The sequence below is a fragment of the Erythrolamprus reginae genome, chromosome 2 (assembly GCF_031021105.1).
Source record: "Erythrolamprus reginae isolate rEryReg1 chromosome 2, rEryReg1.hap1, whole genome shotgun sequence".
NCBI lineage: Eukaryota > Metazoa > Chordata > Lepidosauria > Squamata > Dipsadidae > Erythrolamprus > Erythrolamprus reginae.
Genome location: NC_091951.1, coordinates 272,118,345 through 272,136,499, shown reverse-complemented (window position 1 = coordinate 272,136,499; position 18,155 = coordinate 272,118,345). Strand labels below are relative to the sequence as shown.

Genomic DNA, 18,155 nt, shown 5'->3' with positions numbered 1-18,155 from the left:
TTATATTGTGTTGTTTAAGTGTTCCCTTTTATTTTTTTGAGCAGTACATATTTAAATATACTGTACTAAAAATCTCGCTACTAAAACATAAAAATCTAATTTAAATTGATTTTAATTTTAAAAGGGGGGGCATGGCATGGCTCTCCAAATGATGACTTTTCTAGTCCATCCACCCTGCTGATTTCATGGCTAATGGTGTCAGGGGATGGAAGCTCTGGTCCGATCAGCCTATTAGAAAACTTTAATATTTAAATATTGGAATATTTAGGTGGAAGAAGTAGGGACTGTTAAAATAAACTAATTGTTGGGCTAGTTGTACAATTTGGTGAGGGGGGTAAATTCATGTTGGTTAAAAGGTGGGTGCCTTCTTGAAAGCCTTCCCTACTTTCTGGTGGCTTACAGTCCAGAAATCAGAATATTCTGGAAAAGACTCTAGGTCCGTGATGGCGAACCTTTTTTTGTTCACATGCCAAAATGGTGTGTGTGGTGTTCTAACTTTCCGAACTTCCAGTTTGTCCATTGAGCAGTATATTGAGCGATTATTTTTTTGCCTCTGTGGCTTCAGAGCTTTCCTGAAGCGTCCGGAGGGCGAAATGGCCTTTCCTAAGGCTGAAAATCAGCATGCGCAGGCATGCTGGAACTGACACAGGGCAACGCCTCGTATGCCCTCTGATCTTAATGGAAAAAAAGACCATACAAATCATTGTGTAACTTCCTTACGCCAGCGACAGTCAAGCTGGCTATAGTTCCTTTTAGCATGGGAAAGCATACGGGACAAATAGGCCAATGGGGCCTCAGAGTCATTCAGAAGGATGCAGGGATGGTCCCCACCCGGAACAGGGCGGTATGCAGCTCCAGTAGCAGAATTGGACCTGCGCACTACCCTGTAATAAATACTCCAGCCAGTAGATGGCACTTACCACTCCTCAAGGTTGCTTCCATATTCCATAATATTAATCTATATTTTAAATTTATCTTGTTAACAAAACATTCTCTTCCGAACTTCTTCACTCATCTCTTAAACTGATGCCCAACTTTTGAGAACTTAAAGAGTTTTTCTAAAATGAACTTGGTTCCACCTTTTTCCTTAATGTCTCTTAGGGTCCTCTGTTGACTAGATAACCACTTTCTACACTCCCTTTAATCTTTTGTTCTCAAAAAAGTTCTTTAAAAAGTCCTTTTCAAGCTTCTGTCATCAGCATCACTCACCAAGATGAGATAATCAGTCAGACAACTGGTAAAGTTGAAAAGTAGATAGAAATCTTTATTAAGATTTATATGAAATCTGATACATTAGAAGAGTTAATAAAGTAGTGCTTTATTACAGGGTATCATACTTGGGTCTATTTGTCCTATGGCTTCCAAAGAAGTAGCAAGTGCTGCCTTAGAGATTCAGAAAGTCAGTGTTTGGGATGGCAGTCCAATCCCTAGTGTCCAAGTCCTTGGCAACTTTAAAATTCATAGACTTCACCCCTCAGAACTGGGAATTCCTGATGGTTGGAAAATTCTGAGAGTTGAAGTCCACGGGTCTTAAAGTTGCCAAGATTGAGTAGCGTTCCTGCTCTAAAGAAACAATTTCAACATTCATTAGAGCAGTGTTTCCCAACCTTGGCAACTTGAAGATATCTGGACTTCAACTTCCAGAATCCCCCAGCCAGCATTCGCTGGCTGGGGAATTCTGGGAGTTGAAGTCCAGATATCTTCAAGTTGCCAAGGTTTAGAAACATTGCATTAGAGCGCCCTTCCCCAATCTTTATCCTGAAATATTCCTTAACAACCTCCATTACCTGTTGGCTATATTGGCTGTAAATTATGAGTATAGTAGCCAAATGCATCTGAAGAACTCTAAGTAAAGCTTGTATTGGATAGTCCTAGTCAAAATAATTTACTGCAAGAGCTCAATCTTAGCACCTCTTTACCAAACCTGGACTGGAGGAAAGTAAAAATGTGACAAATACATTCCCACTGTGTGTGTGTGTGTGTGTTTAAAAAAAATAATAGAATCTCTCTGAGCAAAGACTGGAGAAGTGACATTTCAAGGACATCCACATATTTTCTTTATTAATTGCTAATTCTAGATAAATTCAGACTTGATCTATACGGACAATAGTTTTATAAGGTTCAACTATTAAAATAGGCCCAAAATATTTTAATAATCCCTTGGTAAAAAATGCAGGATTAAAAAGCATTTTTTCCTCAGTAGTTGGTATCAACTATTTTCCTCTCTTTTGGTCACAGTTGCTATGAAGAGGTCTTTAAGGATCTTGTTATCCAGATTTCTTCCTAGGGACAAATAACATAAAATTGAAAACACTTTAAATATTTTACAATACTGTGCATTAAGGAGAAACTATGTCGCTGTTTCCTGAAACATAACCAACGCTCATCGAAAAATTGCTAAAAATCAGATGATAAAGAGATTTTTTAAAAGCCCCAGCAAGTCACTATGGATCTATCTCTTCTCATGTAGTCTACTTCAGTTATTTTCTTGCAAAGACAGGACTGCTCAGATCTGTTTGTTGTCCTGACTATGTGGGGGAATTACTTGGATATGAAGAATTATATCCCGCAAAGGCCCCTCTCCGCCCCCCACATTATTTCCCCCTCTCCGCCCCCCATATTTTTATTTCACAAAAGGCTAGCTTACTTCTAGTTCTAATATTCCTTCTCCCAGCTTGTACTGCAGGAACATCTGCCTTTTATCTAAATTTTTAGTAAATCAGTGAAGGAAAAGCTGCCATGCTTTGAATTATTCCTCTCTAACAAACTTTCTAGACCTACCTCAGTTGAAAACTCTGTGGAAATCCAAGAACAGCAGATTTTAACCTCCTAGCAATGTTTTATTTTTCTAAGAAATAGTCTACCCAATCAATAAAGCTACTATGCAATGGGCATCAACGAACCATTATAGATTAGGAATTTGAACTCAACTCTTAGTTCTTAACTACATGTAGACCAGGGGTGTCAAACCCGAGGCCCTGGGACCGGATGCAGCCTGCAGGGTACTTCGATTTGGGCCACAAGGCAATCCTGGAAACAGTGAAGGATTGGCCCGCAGTGCCTCTGCCAGTGAAAGCAAACTTCAAAGCTCAATTTTTGGTTGCAACAGCCTCCTGCAACCTTCTGCCAGTGCAAACAGCTTGGGAGGGTGGCTCTCCCAAGCTATGTTTTCGCTGGCAGAGGGTTGTAGGAATCCATCGCAGTCAAAAATGGAGCTTGGGAGCCCATTTTCTCTGGCAGAGTGTTCGGGCCACCACACCATAGGAGGCCTCCAACATGAGTGACATTGAGCTGACCAGTCCCACCCCAGCCACACCCACCTTAGCCGCTGAGGTCCAACACAACCCTGATGCGGCCTTCAATGAAATAGAATTTGACACCTCTGATGTACACTATGGTGGATACAAGTTGTGCTAATCACTTAAAAAGTCAAGCAGGGTTAACAATGTCATCATACAGCTGAGAATATTATACCATTTCCCCTATCTGTCATTGTTTCTTTTATTTTCATTCCTCTAATAAAACCAAGCTTTATTTTTTTAAAATATAGTATCAAGCAAGTGATAGAGAATTGCTGACATTATACAATTAATGCTCAGTTAACAAAAGAAAAAACATGCCAAGCAAAATACTTTCATCTGCTTTTATGATATAAGAAAGAAGTATGATTATTTTAGCTCCATGCCAAAATGTCAACTACAGTGGTACCTCGACATACGAGTTTAATTCGTTCCAGACCCGAGCTCGTAAGTCGATTAACTCGCATCTCGAATGAATGCCTTTAGACTTTGTTTTTCACGCCGAGATAACTGGAAGCAAGGAGATTCTTGCGCCACCTAGTGGAAGCTCGGCTTGTATCCCGAATTTGAGCTCGGGTGTTGAACAGAAATTTTGCTCACGTCGCGGTTCGTAACTTGGAATACTCGCATGTGGAGCAGCTTGTATCTAGAGGTACTACCATTATTTATCAATGTTAAAAGAAGATAAAAGGTTATTTGCTTTCCAGAACCTATCCTTTTGATGACTTTTTCTTAATTCTGCATATTTTTAGTGTTAGAAACTATATGCTTTCTTCAGTTCCTGAAGACAGTTGGGCTGTTCTAATGGCTAAGAGGAAGATATTGTGTGAAGTCCAAATAATTTATTCCAAGTCATTCTGAAATGCACATAGCCCTTCCAAGAAACAGCAAAATGAATTATTAGTATATCTATATTAAGATACAGATAGGAGGGTAACTCAGCATTCCTTCTCTGCATGTTCCTTCTGTTTTTGTTGAGTGGTATTAGAAGTCTACATGATAAATCAACAATTTCATTCTATACTTTCCATTTTTTAAAAATAATAATAATTATTATTATTATTATTATTATTATTATTATTATTATTATTATTATTATTATTATTATATAGCACTATAATCCCAAGGAACTCTCAGGGATAACACCATAGCTGAAACACGGTTGGTTGAAAACCATGCCTTTTAAAATATACAAGATATGTTTTTGCTTCCAATTACATCTAGACTGCTTTCAGAACACTTTCAAATAACAATAAAATGGAAGCAAACCAATTTGGATGCAGAATAAATTGTTTTTTAAAATGTTCACACACGTAAAGTTACTAAAAAGGAAAAGTTATGTCAATGAAACACAAAGTTTAGTACTGTCAAATGTTGAGATCTCTTTTTAAAAACTGGGTTTTGATTCATTTTCTGTAGGATTGTATCAAGAACAATTATACTGATTATGTTTCAATTTTTTAAAAAATTCATAGTTTTGTACAACCAGCATAGGTAATGCCCGTGGTGTTCTTACCTATTAAGACCAATCGATTAATCCGTTCATCCTCTTTCCATTTCACAGATGTTTCCTCCAGATCATAGAGCTCATAAACACCCTGAACTATCACCTGGTGAGATTTATCTTTGATGGACACCAATCCCTGATTAAAAAATAAAATTAGCAAAGTGGCTAGTGAAGGCTTCTATAAATTGAATAGAAGGTTTAGAAATCCTATACAGAGAATCTATAAATGAAACATATTCTAAAATCCTTGGTGTGAAAGAAATTGATTGTTTTCGCCTTAACAGTGAAGGACAGATTTACTTTGATATAAAATGGTAGACCTATAAATTTTATAAATAAATTAATTAATGTTATATTAACCCTAAAGGGAGGTCTACACGTATAAATATTCTTCATATATAAAAATTATATACCGTATTTTTCAGAGTATATGATGCACCTTAGTTTGGGAGGAGGAAAATAGGGAGAAAAAAATTGCCTACCAGGTATTTATCTGGCAAACGTGCTTAGTCTGGTCAGCTTCAACACATTATTTTATCCCGTTTGAAGCTGAAAAAAACTTTTTCAGGGGGAGTAGCAATGAAAATAACCCTGCAAAGACTTAGGACTGGGAAAAAAACTTCAGAGGAAGTAAGAAAGAAAAAAATCCTGCGAGCCGGGAAGATCGTTATCACCATGTTAGGACTGAAAAAACCTTTTGGTGGGGGAGTAGCAATGAAAATAAGCCTGCAAAGACTTGGGGCAGAGGGAATAGGAATGAAAAAAGCCTGCAAGCCGGGAAGATCATTAGGGCTGAAAAAACCTTTTTCACAGGGAGTAGCAATGAAAACAAGCCTGGAAGAGCTGGAAAGATTGTTAGCACCTTGTTAGGCCTGTGGAAACACCTACATTCGGAGTATAAGATGCACTCAAATTTTCAGCCCCTTCTAAGGGCGGCAAAGGTCAGCTTATACTCTGAAAAATATGGTAGTCTCTTCATAACATCTATAATATCAACAACCGTATACAGATAATCCTTGATTTACAACTGCTCATTATGGTTGTAAGTCATGATGGTTGTAAAGTGGGTACCAAGCAGGTCACCAATTTTCTCACTTTTTTTTTGCAGAATCATTAAGCAAACCAATTGACTGCTGTGGACCATTTTTGCCAAGAACCAGAAGTAAATGCTCTTTTGGCAAAAACAAGGTCATGTGACTATGGGATGTTGCAAACAGCCATAAATACAGATCAGTTGCTGAGTATCTGAAATGTGCCCCTGGTATGGTCTGTTTTAATGTCAAAAAGACGTTAAGCAACTGGTCGTGTCAAGGACTATTTGTAGTTCCAAAGAGTTCCTTCTCTCATTATCATTAGCGGAATGTCTGTGCACGAAGAAACTGTATTAAACATTTCTTCCAGAAGGTATACAAATTCTAAGTACATTTTGATATTATTAAAATTTGACGAAAAAGAACTATATATGGCTGTAATACACCGTGCAAAATTGTAGCCCTTCGGTATTCACATGACTCCAAATTAGCTTGTCTCACTTTCCATATTCAACCATTTTCTGCATCCGAATAAAAACAGTAACATTTTTGAAAATAAGAATGATAATACTGAGTACTGAACCTTTAGTCTTATTACTTCCATGGGGTTACCTTTCTTGTCTTTTACATTTTTCTCCCACAATAGATTCTAAAGGAGATAAAAATAATAGGAAGAATTATACATTCATAATAAAATTAACTTCGGGGGGGGGGGGGGAGGAGAGCCAAGATTTTTTTTTTCAAATCTTGTCTCTTTTTTTAAAGTGAAAAATGTGTTAGCCTATAAAGAAAGTATAAAATAAGTAATTTGGATTTTTCATGCAAATAATACAGCACTTACTTGAATAAACACATTTAGATCTTCTTCGGTTGCGCTTCCTAGCACTTCAAAAGTAGATGTAACAATACTCTGGAAATTGATAGATAAAAATTGCTATATTCTGTTTTGTAGTTAATAATAAATAATAAATTACATACTGTATATAATAAATATATAATAGAATTTTATATATAAAATTCTCCATTTTTAAAGGCAGCAACTGCAGAGGCAAAAACATTCCCTGCAGGCAAAAGAGGAAAGGTTGCCCCTCCCTTGCCCAAGAATTACTTTTTTGCATGAAAAAAGTAAAGAAAGCAGAGAGTTAAGACTGGTGCCAAGGGCAGAGTTTTTCTTTTTCTTTCTGACCTATCATCCAGTCCATTCAGGCAGATGGAAGCTGAATCTCTAGTATTCAAATCCAAAATACTAAATCTCCAGTATTCAAATGCAAAATCTAATCTACTTTTCATTTCCCATCTCATTATTACTTGAGCTGTAGTGATGTAGTTAGAATGCAATACTGCAGGCTAATTCTACCAACTGCCAGCGGTTCAATTCTGACCAGTTCAAGGTTGACTCAGCTTTCCATCCTTCCAAGGTCAGTAAAAGGAGGACCCAGATTGTTGGGTTTATATATGCTGACTCTATAAATGGCTTAGAGAGGGCTGTAAAGCACTGTGATTCCCCCAAAATAATACATCTCCTGGCAATAGGCCCAATCGGGCTTTTGAGTGCATGACAATAAGGCCAAGGGCTTATTTCAGAGTTCAAAAAAATATAAGACAGAGGTTTTTTTGTGGGGTAAACACGGTGAGTCTAAGTGCTATTGTTGTTGAATCTGGTAGCATTCTTTCTTGTATCCCATGATGACTGATGATAATAATAATTAATAATAATTTATTAGATTTGTATGCCGCCCCTCTCCGCAGACTCTGGGTGGCTCACAACAATCATAATAACAATGTGCAATGTAACAAATCTAATATTTAAAAGAAAGTACCGTATATACTCGAGTATAAGCTGAGTTTTTCAGCCCCAAAATGAGCTGAAAAACCCGACCTCGGCTTATACTCGGGTCACCACAAGAGGGCACCGAATCACCACAAGAGGGCGCCCCGCCAGCAAGCTAAAGGGGGGGGGGGACGGGGAAGGCATGAACTCTCTCCAGGTTTTAAAAGCCTCCAGCCGGGGAGAGAAGCAGATTTGTTACAGATATCCACTTGGTACGGCAGCAGGGGAAGGAGGAGGAGGAGGACAGCTCTTTCCTTTCCTCCTCCTCCCCGGCAGCTGTGGGCTATTCTGGCTCTCCTCCTCCTCCTTTCCCTGCTACTGTCCCAAGTGGATCTCTTTAGCAAATCTGCTTCCCTGCACAACACATGGGGCAATAAAGGGAGATGAGGAGGAGGGAGGATCAGGGGTGGGAGATCCAGCCAACGAGCCAGTCAGCAAGCTAAAGGGGGGGGGGACGGCATGAACTCTCTCCAGGCTTTTAAAAACTCAAGTTTAAAGACCCATGGGTTAGGGTTACAAATGCAAGAGTCTTCAAACCTGGAAAGATTAAGGCTTGTGGACTTCAACTCCTACTCCTGAAGTAGCATGGCTGGTGCAGGAATTCTGGGAGTTGAAGTCCACTAGTCTTAAAACTGTCAAGTTTAAAGACCCCTGGGTTAGGTTTAGAAATAGGTTTTAGCTTGGTTGCTGATTGAGCTACTTTTTTTACTTTTTAATTTATTGTTATTACCAGATTGATTTTGTTTACCCTCTTTTAAATTTACAGAGCTAATTTACTGGTTTTCTTTAAAATAAATATTCTAAAACATTTAATCTACTGATGTCTCAATTAATGTAATTTTATTGGTTTCCATTTTTATAAGTTACCAGTAAGCCACTGAATTTTCTAACCTGGGCTTATACTCGGGTCAATAAGTTTTCCCAGTTTTTGTGGCAAAAACTGGTGCCTCGGCTTATACTCGGGTTGGCTTATACTCGAGTATATACGGTATCTAAAAACCCATCATTTAAAACCATACAACACAAGCATACCATACATAAAACTATATAAGCCTGGGGGAGATGTCTCAATTCCCCCATGCCTGGTGATATAGGTGGTTCTTAAGCAATTTACGGAAGACAAGGAGGGTGGGGGCAGTTCTGATCTCTGAGGAGAGTTGATTCCAGGGGCCGCCACAGAGAAGGCTCTTACCCTGGGGCCCGCCAGACGACATTGTTTAGTCGAGGGACCCGGAGAAGGCCAACTCTGTGGGACCTTATCGGCCGCTGGGATTCATGCGGCAGAAGACGCATAGAGAGGAGGAAAAGCACAGACTTTTTATTATAGTCAACCCATACAGCACATTTCTAGTCATCCTTGAGTTTGATTTTTGGATCTGGTTTATTCCTAGAGTTGATAGAATGATGAAAGGAAAGGAACATAAAAAGACACATGCATACAATTAACTAAAGTTTAATCAGTCATACTTAGTGCAGATTTACTGCTCACCTTATCTAGATGTGGACGAGGTGCTTCTTCAAGTTGAAGTTTCTGCTGCAAACTTATAAAGACAATATATTTAAGACCACAGCATTGCAATACGAACATAATCTGACAATTGTCAAGGTGTGGAAAAATACAAATTGAATTCTAAAACAAAGAGCGATATATATAATCTTACCTTTTTCCAGATACACCGTCAAAAGCATGCAGGTCTAATACATTAGAGAGATCAACCCTAGAGGAAAAAAATAAATAAAAAAAATTTTTTTAAAAGCACTTTATGGATATACTAAGACTACCTCTTCCTCAATGGTGTTTTCCCGTGACTGCTCCTCTCCACTATTTCCTTTTATTCTTTCTAGTTAGCCTCTCTGAATACTTGGGGAATTCTTGAAGAACTTTTAGAAAGTGAATATCTTTCTGTGTATCTTCTCCACAACTTCCTCCCTTTTAGTTCTATGCTAATTTGGAAAGCCAAGCATTCAGTTTCGCATGGAACCTCAATTGCATGCAATGACCACATTTAGGAAACCGTGATGATTTGAGAATAAATTGGGACCCAAAACTACAATTTGATCCTTACAATTTCAGTAATTTAATTCAATCAATTTTTTTTTTAATTTAAGGCACACCAAGAAAAGCATTCAGTTTAAAAATTAATACAGAATACTTTTTTTTCATTGGTGTTCCAGCAGAGCATGAGTTCCTTTATTACCATATTTTTTGGAGTATTATACTCACCTTTTTACCCCAGAGAGGGTGAAAACTTGGATGGGTCTTATACACCGAATATAGCCCCCCGCAACCGCCCCACCCTTTGGCCTCTGCCTCCCAGCAATTTTCCTCCTTGCAGCAAACAAAATAGAGTCTGTTAAGCCAAGCAACTCATCAGCTTCCTGACCCTCAGTTGACTTGAGGCTGCAGGCAGGCCGGCCACCTGCTAAACTAAAACTGAAACTAGCTGCCAAGTAGAGAAATTGTTGGGAGGGAGAGGCAAAAATTTTATTTTATGGATGCAAGGTGGTAAGCCAATAACCATAAATGTCTGTAGAATGTTCAAATTATTATTTAAAGACTGGTTTATTATTGTTCTAGACAACAAAATGAAGAAGCTTTTTAAAATAAATGATTGATCTGAAGAAGCCCAGTGGCATTATATCTTATTTTAAATAGCAGAGAATACTTTCAGAAAGTCATACCAATTTTAACAGGATCTGTACAAGTATAGTCTGAAATTAACACTGGCTGTTTTAGCATTAAGATAAGGCAGCTGAATTAAACCTTGACTTAGTCCTGTTTGGAGTAGATCTATTTAAATAATTGGAAGAAGTTAGTGCAACTACATTTAAGAAAACGTATACTGCCATAATGTACCCTTCTCCAATTCTTTGCTATTTCTATGGGTCAGGCACCCATGGCACAGAAATGTACAGAAATACACAGCAAACAGTGTATATCATCTGTGCCGTTTGCTGTTTATTGTGAGGCCAACTGCTGGGTTGCAGAGACAGAATTTTTCCCCCTTGTTTTTCTCTCGAAAACTAAGGTGCATCTTATACTCCGAAAAATACGGTAATTACCATTCATAGAAAACTCAACCACCTTCTTTCAGTTTCTCTAGCACTGCAGGAATGGCTTATTTGAACTCTTAAATTTGTGGGAATGTAAAAAAACTTCACAGAGTCCTCGACAATTCTTTGTTGTCAGGAAACCTGCACAGCATAGTTGTTACAACACTGACACTTCTCTTATTCCAAAGTGTGTTCAGAAATATCTAAACCGACTTTTGACTTTAAAAAGCAAAGTCTGGAAAACAGGAAATCGCAGAGTGCTTAATAATTACCTTCACTGTATCACTTTAACGTTTCGTCATCCCCAAACATCCCCAATTTCTAATGCTAGTTTTGAGGATAGAGAACTTCTTAAAAATCTAAATGTAATACTATTACATTTTACAATATGTCATGCTGGCAGGATAATTACGATCGATAAACAGGCAATAGCACATTAAGAAAAGCTATAGCAGTGATGGCGAACCTATGGCATGGGTGACACAGTGGCACGCGGAGCCATATCTGCTGGTACGTGAGCCATTGCCCTAGTTCAGTTCCAACGTGCGTGTGTGCCAGCCAGCTGATTTTTTGGCTTTCACAGAGGCTCTGGGAGGGCCTTTTTGGCTTCCGGAGAACCTCCGGGGAGGAAGGGGAGGGCCTTTGGAACCTGTGGAGGGTGAAACAGAAGTTGGGAAACAGGCCATTTCTGGCCTCCAGAGGGCCTCTGAAGGGCGGGGGAAGCTGTTTTTGCCCTTCCCAGGCATTGAATTATGGTTGTGGGCACTCGCACATGCGCAATAGCGCATGCCCACACTCTTTTCGCACCTGAGGGAAAAAAGATTCGCCATCACTGAGCTATAGTATCGATTCAGGGAGCTTTAAGTTAGAGAATGTCATAGGTTACAGCAGTGTTCCTCAACTTTGATAAACTGAAGATGGGTAGACTTCAAATCCTAGAATTCAATTAAAATTCCGAATTCTGGGAATGGAAGTCCACCCATCTTCAACTTGCCAAGATTGAGAAAGACTGAGTTAGAGCCTTAAGTTGCTGGAACTATTTCACACATTCCACTCCACCTTCCTAACTCAACAAAAGAAAGAATGGCAAAGACTATAATCCAATATGACAGTCACTACAGAAAAGAATGTTCATAAAGCAATTGTTTAGCAGCAGGACATAAGTCCTCCAGCCTAGACCAGATCTGAATTTCTAATGAAATTGTATCAATGGATTTGTTAATGGGATTAAAATTTTTGGAAATGCAGTATTCAGCTGGAGAGGAAGTAAAAAAATAGTTTCATAACATTTTCCTGTCAGACAAAATTTGAGTATACGTATTGCACTTCATAAGTATATGGCTCTTTGCAACCTGTTGTATAATGTTATCTGTTATAAATTTGTGCATACTGTTTGAAAAAGTATTTATTAAAATAAGTTATATGGGGGGAAAATGAGCGTAATAATCTGATAGATCTTAATCAGTACAAGATTAGATCATATGTTCTACCATCCTAATGTTTTAAAACCTCTATTTTTTTGGACCAGATGGGACTATCTGCTTATCCAAACATATATAAAATAAAAAATATGTAATTGTATAAAATTACGCATATATAAAGAATATCGGACCAGAATATCTCCGGGACCGCCTTCTGCCACACGAATCCCAGTGACGGGTTAGGTCCCACAGAGTTGGCCTTCTCCGGGTCCCGTCGATGAAACAATGTCATCTGGCTGGATCCAGGGGAAGAGCCTTCTCTGTGGCGGCCCCAACCCTCTGGAATCAACTCCCCCCGGAGATTAGGGCTGCCTCCACCCTCTTTGTCTTTTGCAAACTCCTTAAAACCCACCTCTGATTCCCCTGGGCCGTTCCGCTTTATGTATGGTTTGTATGATTGTTTTTATATTAAGGGTTTTAAATGGTTTTTATTTTTGGATTTGTACTGTTTTTGTTGTTGTGAGCCACCCCGAGTTTTCGGAGAGGGGTGGCATACAAATCTAAATAATAATAATAATAATAATAATAATAATAATAATAATAATAAAAAATTTGTCCAAATTGATTTGCTAAACAGTGGATAAGTCTACTGTTTGTCAGAGCAGTCTGAATTCAGATTTTGTCCAGTGAAACCAAGCAACTCTTTTTTCGAGCCTCAGCAAAAAGCCGGGACAGATGTCAGATTAAAATATAAATGGATTGGGTTCAGATGAATGTATATTATTTACAACAATAGGAAAAAGTTGTTACTTTAGCGTTGTTTTAATTACCTTGAGCGCTGAGTTTCTAAAACTTTGGCAACTCCATTTATTGCGCTAACATTATTGAAGAAGAGAAGAAAAAAGATATAATAGAATATTTACGAACAGAAATAATTCACAATCCACTTGACATAAATTCCTATATTTAATCTCATCCCTGCAAAAACAATAGACTTAAATATTATGAATTAGCAAAGTTTTCTCAAAGTTTAATTAAAATATAAAGCCACAACTTCTAGAATTAATTAAACATTAATTTAAAATGTTCAATAGGAAAACCAAATTCAAAGGGCTTGTTTTCAAATGCTCCTCAAAATCCAACATGGAGGGCTTTCCAAAGAACTGAAATAGCTACAGGCAATGTTTGATTTCAAGTTCCTGCAAGAAGAACCCTCAAAGAGGCAGATCAATTGCCTCATATGATACTTTAGATCAGCGGTCCCCAAACTACGGCCCGCGGGTGAGTAACAGGAGCACATCTAATTTTCCATTAATAAAATGCAGTATTTTGTTAGTAACTAATATCAATTATCAAAAAAGTTGCAAAAGTTTTTTTTCTAATTTTGTCATCCAGTTACATTCATTTTCTTTTAATTAAATTCCCTCATCAAAAAAGTACAACACCAATTATATTTCTAACTTATTAACCATTATGCCAAAGTGCTTCCTTCTTTCTTTATACATTTTTCTATAAGCCAAGAAAACCTTGTATAGCCAATCAGATGTTAACAAAAGAAAATTAAAAACAAAACGTAAACATATATGAATTTCAGACTTCTTCCCCCTTCTCTAAATAGTACGTTCCCATTTTGTTTTTTACTTTAAAATAAGGTATGTGCAGTGTGCATAGGGATTTGTTCATAGTTTTTTTTTATAGTCCGGCCCTCCAAGAGTCCGAGGGACAGTGAACTGGCCCCCTGTGTAAAAAGTTTGGGAACCCCTGCTTTAGATTCATAGAGAAATGTCATCTTTGTGCAAATCCTCCAAGATGATTGTTATGTATTGAGCTAGTGTAATGCTAGCTTTTGATTGACCTTGACCCTTTGCTGAAAAAAATAGGGCTCAAAACTCAACTTATCTATGTTGTTCAGTGGATCCCATTGAGTTGATCACTCATTGCCAGCCAGTCTACTTCACAGGGTTTTTCTTCTGTGAAGAAGGAAAAATAATTTCCTTTTTCTACAGACTTCTTGCTTCTTTTTCTAATGAAATTGGATTTATAACCAAGACAGGAGGATTTCAAAGTGTTGGTTATGACCTTTAAAGCCCGTCATGGCATCGGACCAGAATATCTCCAGGACCGCCTCCTGCCGCATGAATGCCAGCGACCGATTAGGTCCCACAGAGTCGGCCTTCTCCGGGTCCCGTCAACTAAACAATGTCGGTTGGCGGGCCCCAGGGGAAGAGCCTTCTCTGGAACCAACTCCCCCCGGAGATTAGAACTGCCCCTACTCTCCCTGCCTTCCGTAAAGTTCTTAAAACCCACCTTTGTCGTCAGGCATGGGGGAATTGAAACACCTCCCCCGGCCACGTACAATTTATGTATGGTATGTTTGTGTGTGTGCTTGTTAATATAGTGGGGTTCTTTTTTAAACTATTTTAAATACTTAAATTTATTGAATCTATTTGGATTTGTACGATTGTTTATATTTTTGTTGTGAGCCGCCCCGAGTTCGCGGAGAGGGGCGGCATACAAATCTAAATAAATAAATAAATAATTTATAGATCTGGCGTAGCACTGAGACCGATTGCCAACAAAAAGTATTTACAGGTATACTAGTGGTTATAGACACAACAAAGCTTTCTCCAATCTATCCAATTTTCTGATTTATTTAACAGTCGGAATTTTTGACCTGAAAGAAATCTGCTGTTTGAAAAGGAATGTAAAAAGGGTAAAAATGTTTTAAATAGATATTGGAAATAAATGCATGCTTACCAAACAGCTGTTCTTAATTTCATCAGTTCAGCTTGTGAAACCAAGTCTACCTTATTGATGATGATAAGATCTGCTAAGGCCACTTGCCTAGAGAAAAATGAATAAATGGAAAAGGAAAATAAATAAACCCAAAGTATTTGTGTGCTTAGCTAACTCAAGTATCACCTTGATTTCTCTTTCAGGAGGATTACATTATAGCGCTCACGCAAAAATAAAATAAATTCTACTGCAAATTTCAATCATTATCATTTACTTGATTTCAAAGCACTGAGGCTGTACATTGTTTCCTAAATGCACTACTGAATACTGTGGAACTTACTTCTAAACAAATATATTTTAAAATGTATTTTTTAATAAAAAATAATCATCAGACTTTAAGATTCTTCGTCATCCTCATTACAATAAAGAAAAACAGGAGAATGCTGAAGTAATTTAAAAGTACATTTACTTATTCTGACGGAAAAATCTAAAAATCTAAAAACTTCCCAAAAAAGGATAATTTGTTCCCACGCTGTATTAAGTTAAAGTGCTTGTAATTTGGATTGCCTTTCTGACAAAGTAACTTATTGGGTTGTAGAAATACAATCAATTATGGATTATAGTTAATTTTTAACTATTATTAAGTCAGCAATTAAGCTAACCACCATCTGCAAATCTACTCATTTTTCATTCAAACGTATCTGGGTTCAATTTATGTTGTTGGTTATGTGGTCAGATGATTTGAAGGACTACTTCTCCCTAGTTACATTTACTCATCCCATCAGGTTCAGCAGAATCACATGTGATGGGACCTGTTTGGGAAGCAAAAAACCCCAGAAATTGGAGACAAGAGCTGCCAGTCGCTTGCGACTGACAAAATAAAGTAAGACCTGCGCTGCCAGCCCCTGCCGCCCCGCTGCAACGCCCCCGGCCCGCTCCCATCTGCCCGACGTGCTATCACCTGCCACCATGCCTCCACCTGCCCCCTGACGCCGGCATGAGTGATGGGAACTGCTGGCTCCCATTAGCCCGTCGCGTTGCCAGCCACCGCCACTCCGCCCCCCGCCCCCTGATGCCAGCGCGAGCGATGGGAGCTGCTGGGTCCCATCAGCCCGCTGTGTTGCCAGCCACCACCACACCGCCCTCCGCCCCCTGACACCGGCATGAGCAATGGGAGCTGCCGGCTCCCATCGGCCTGCCGCCTTGCCAGCCGCTAACTCCCGCCCCCTGACACTGGCGCGAGCAATGGGAGCTGCCGGCTCCCATCGGCCTGCCACCTTGCCAGCCGCTAACTCCCGCCCCCTGACACTGGTGCGAGCAATGGGAGCTGCCGGCTCCCATCGGCCTGCCGCCTTGCCAGCCGCTAACTCCCGCCCCCTGACACTGGCGCGAGCAATGGGAACTGCCGGCTCCCATCGGCCTGCCGCCTTGCCAGCCGCTAACTCCCGCCCCCTGACACTGGCGCAAGCAATGGGAGCTACCGACTCCCATCAGTCCGCTGCGTTGCCAGCTGCCTCCCCGCCGCCTCCTGATGCCAGCACGAGTGCCCTGCCCACTCCACCGTGCCGTGGCTCTTATCTTTGAGCTCCTGGTCGATGGGCCATGGCACTGGGAGCAGGCAGGGCGGCCCCGAGCTCTGTGCTCTCCCACATGCGTGAGAGATGCCTGCGGCGCAGAAGAGCAGAGAACAGGCCACCCAGCCAGAGCTCGGGCAGGCGGTTGCTGCTTGTTGGCCCCAGCTACCGTTCTAGGCACTGCAGCGAGATTTGGCTGCTGCACATGTGCAGCAGCCGAAATCTTGCATTGACGTCCTTGCGGCAGAGAGATTTGGGTAAAAATTGTCGTTTCTTTGCTTCTGCGCATGCGGCATGGCAGCGGCTGGTGCATGCGCAGAAGCGAAACCCTGGTAATTTTTACCGGAATCGTACCAGCTGCGTGTGCACAGCGTGTGCACACCCAGTGGCAACGGAGCAGGCCTACACACTCCATTTCCACTCCCGGAACCACGTTCTGGGCGTTCCGGGTAGTAGCCCACCACTACGCTTTACAGCCCTCTCTAAGCAGTTTATAGAGTTAGCATATTTCCCTCAGCAATTTGGGTCCTTGTTTTAGTAACCTCGGAAGGATGGAAGGCTGAGTCAACCTTGAGCCTGGTAAGATTCAAACTGTTGAACTGTAGTCAGCAGAAGCCTGCAAGATTGCTATATTGTTTGTTTCTTATCTGCACTTTATATCTCCTGCTCTGTGCTGTATGCTATTGTTTGGCGCAAAAAAACCATACTCCCACCCCACTATTTGAGAAGCACTGCGGTGAAACCAACTGTAAGATTTAGAGGGAAAAAAACTGCAGTACACCAATACCTAGCAGCTTCATTAATAAGGCCCGTTGGTTTTTCTTCTTTTAGGTGCTGGAAAAAAAGATTCAAAAACATCATTATAAAGAGGAATATTTTGTGTTATAAACTGAATCGCTGATATTTACAGAGTATACATTATGCAGAAAATATCTGGAATATCACTTTTTTTCATGTTTCAAGCATCAGGTGAAGATTAAAGAGAAAAACTCCCAGATTATATAAATGTACTTAAAATGGCTGCTTTCCATCTGCTTCTATTTGTCAATGGCCCTGACAGAATTATACTCAGTTCAAATGAATTGAAACTGATGTTACTAGTTCTCTCTATAATTATAATTATGTTATTAGAAATTGTAATCTCTGTTTTAATAACTGTTTTTAAAAAAAAAAAAATTACAGCAAAAATTCTGAGGGTGCTTTCCGACAGGAAAAGTTCTGAGTGCTCACAGAAAACCTAATAAAGGTACCTATATCTCATTGTTCAGGGTGTCCAGGGAGAGGCTGCAACAGTCAGAAATGTGAAAACTAGTCATAAGTCCCATTTTTAAGTACTGTTGTAATTTTGAATGGTCACTAAATAATCTGCTGTTAAGTTTTTGGTCTGTTGTGTAGATGTTTGGGTGGTTCAGGGTGTCAGATTATTATAGATAAATCACAGCCCGCGTAAGCTGCAATAAATCAAATCTGGAGGTGACATTATCTGTTACAGAAACGGCTTCAAAACGAAGTTACTTTTATTAATTAAAAACAATAAACAGCTTTGCCTGATCCCAGGCTTTTACTGTACGTCTACATTGCTAGAGAGTTAGAGGAAAGATGGAGATTCTTCTTCTTCTTCTTCACCACCGAGAAGAGAGGAAGTGATGCTGGCTATCTAGACAGGATTTACATCATAATGGGTGGAGCTAAATTAACATAC

The 18,155-nt window shown here is 39.5% G+C and overlaps 1 protein-coding gene across 3 annotated transcripts in view; it reads right to left on the bottom strand.

The window, feature by feature from the left end:
• Window positions 1–1,238: 1,238 nt before the first annotated feature.
• LOC139162359 (zinc-regulated GTPase metalloprotein activator 1A-like) overlaps window positions 1,239–18,155 on the bottom strand; it is a 37,918-nt gene continuing 21,001 nt past the window's right edge. For 2 of the 3 annotated variants that reach the window (XM_070742629.1, XM_070742630.1), the window contains exons 8-16: window positions 17,241–17,287; window positions 14,901–14,987; window positions 12,974–13,018; window positions 9,330–9,386; window positions 9,158–9,209; window positions 6,679–6,747; window positions 6,421–6,486; window positions 4,816–4,942; window positions 1,239–2,283 (exon numbers count right to left, since the gene is read on the bottom strand). In XM_070742629.1, coding sequence (XP_070598730.1) covers window positions 2,210–2,283; window positions 4,816–4,942; window positions 6,421–6,486; window positions 6,679–6,747; window positions 9,158–9,209; window positions 9,330–9,386; window positions 12,974–13,018; window positions 14,901–14,987; window positions 17,241–17,287 — 624 coding nt within the window. In that variant the 3' untranslated portion in view covers window positions 1,239–2,209. The remainder of the gene's footprint in view (window positions 2,284–4,815; window positions 4,943–6,420; window positions 6,487–6,678; window positions 6,748–9,157; window positions 9,210–9,329; window positions 9,387–12,973; window positions 13,019–14,900; window positions 14,988–17,240; window positions 17,288–18,155) is intronic. The other variant, XR_011558308.1, reaches the window with a different exon arrangement.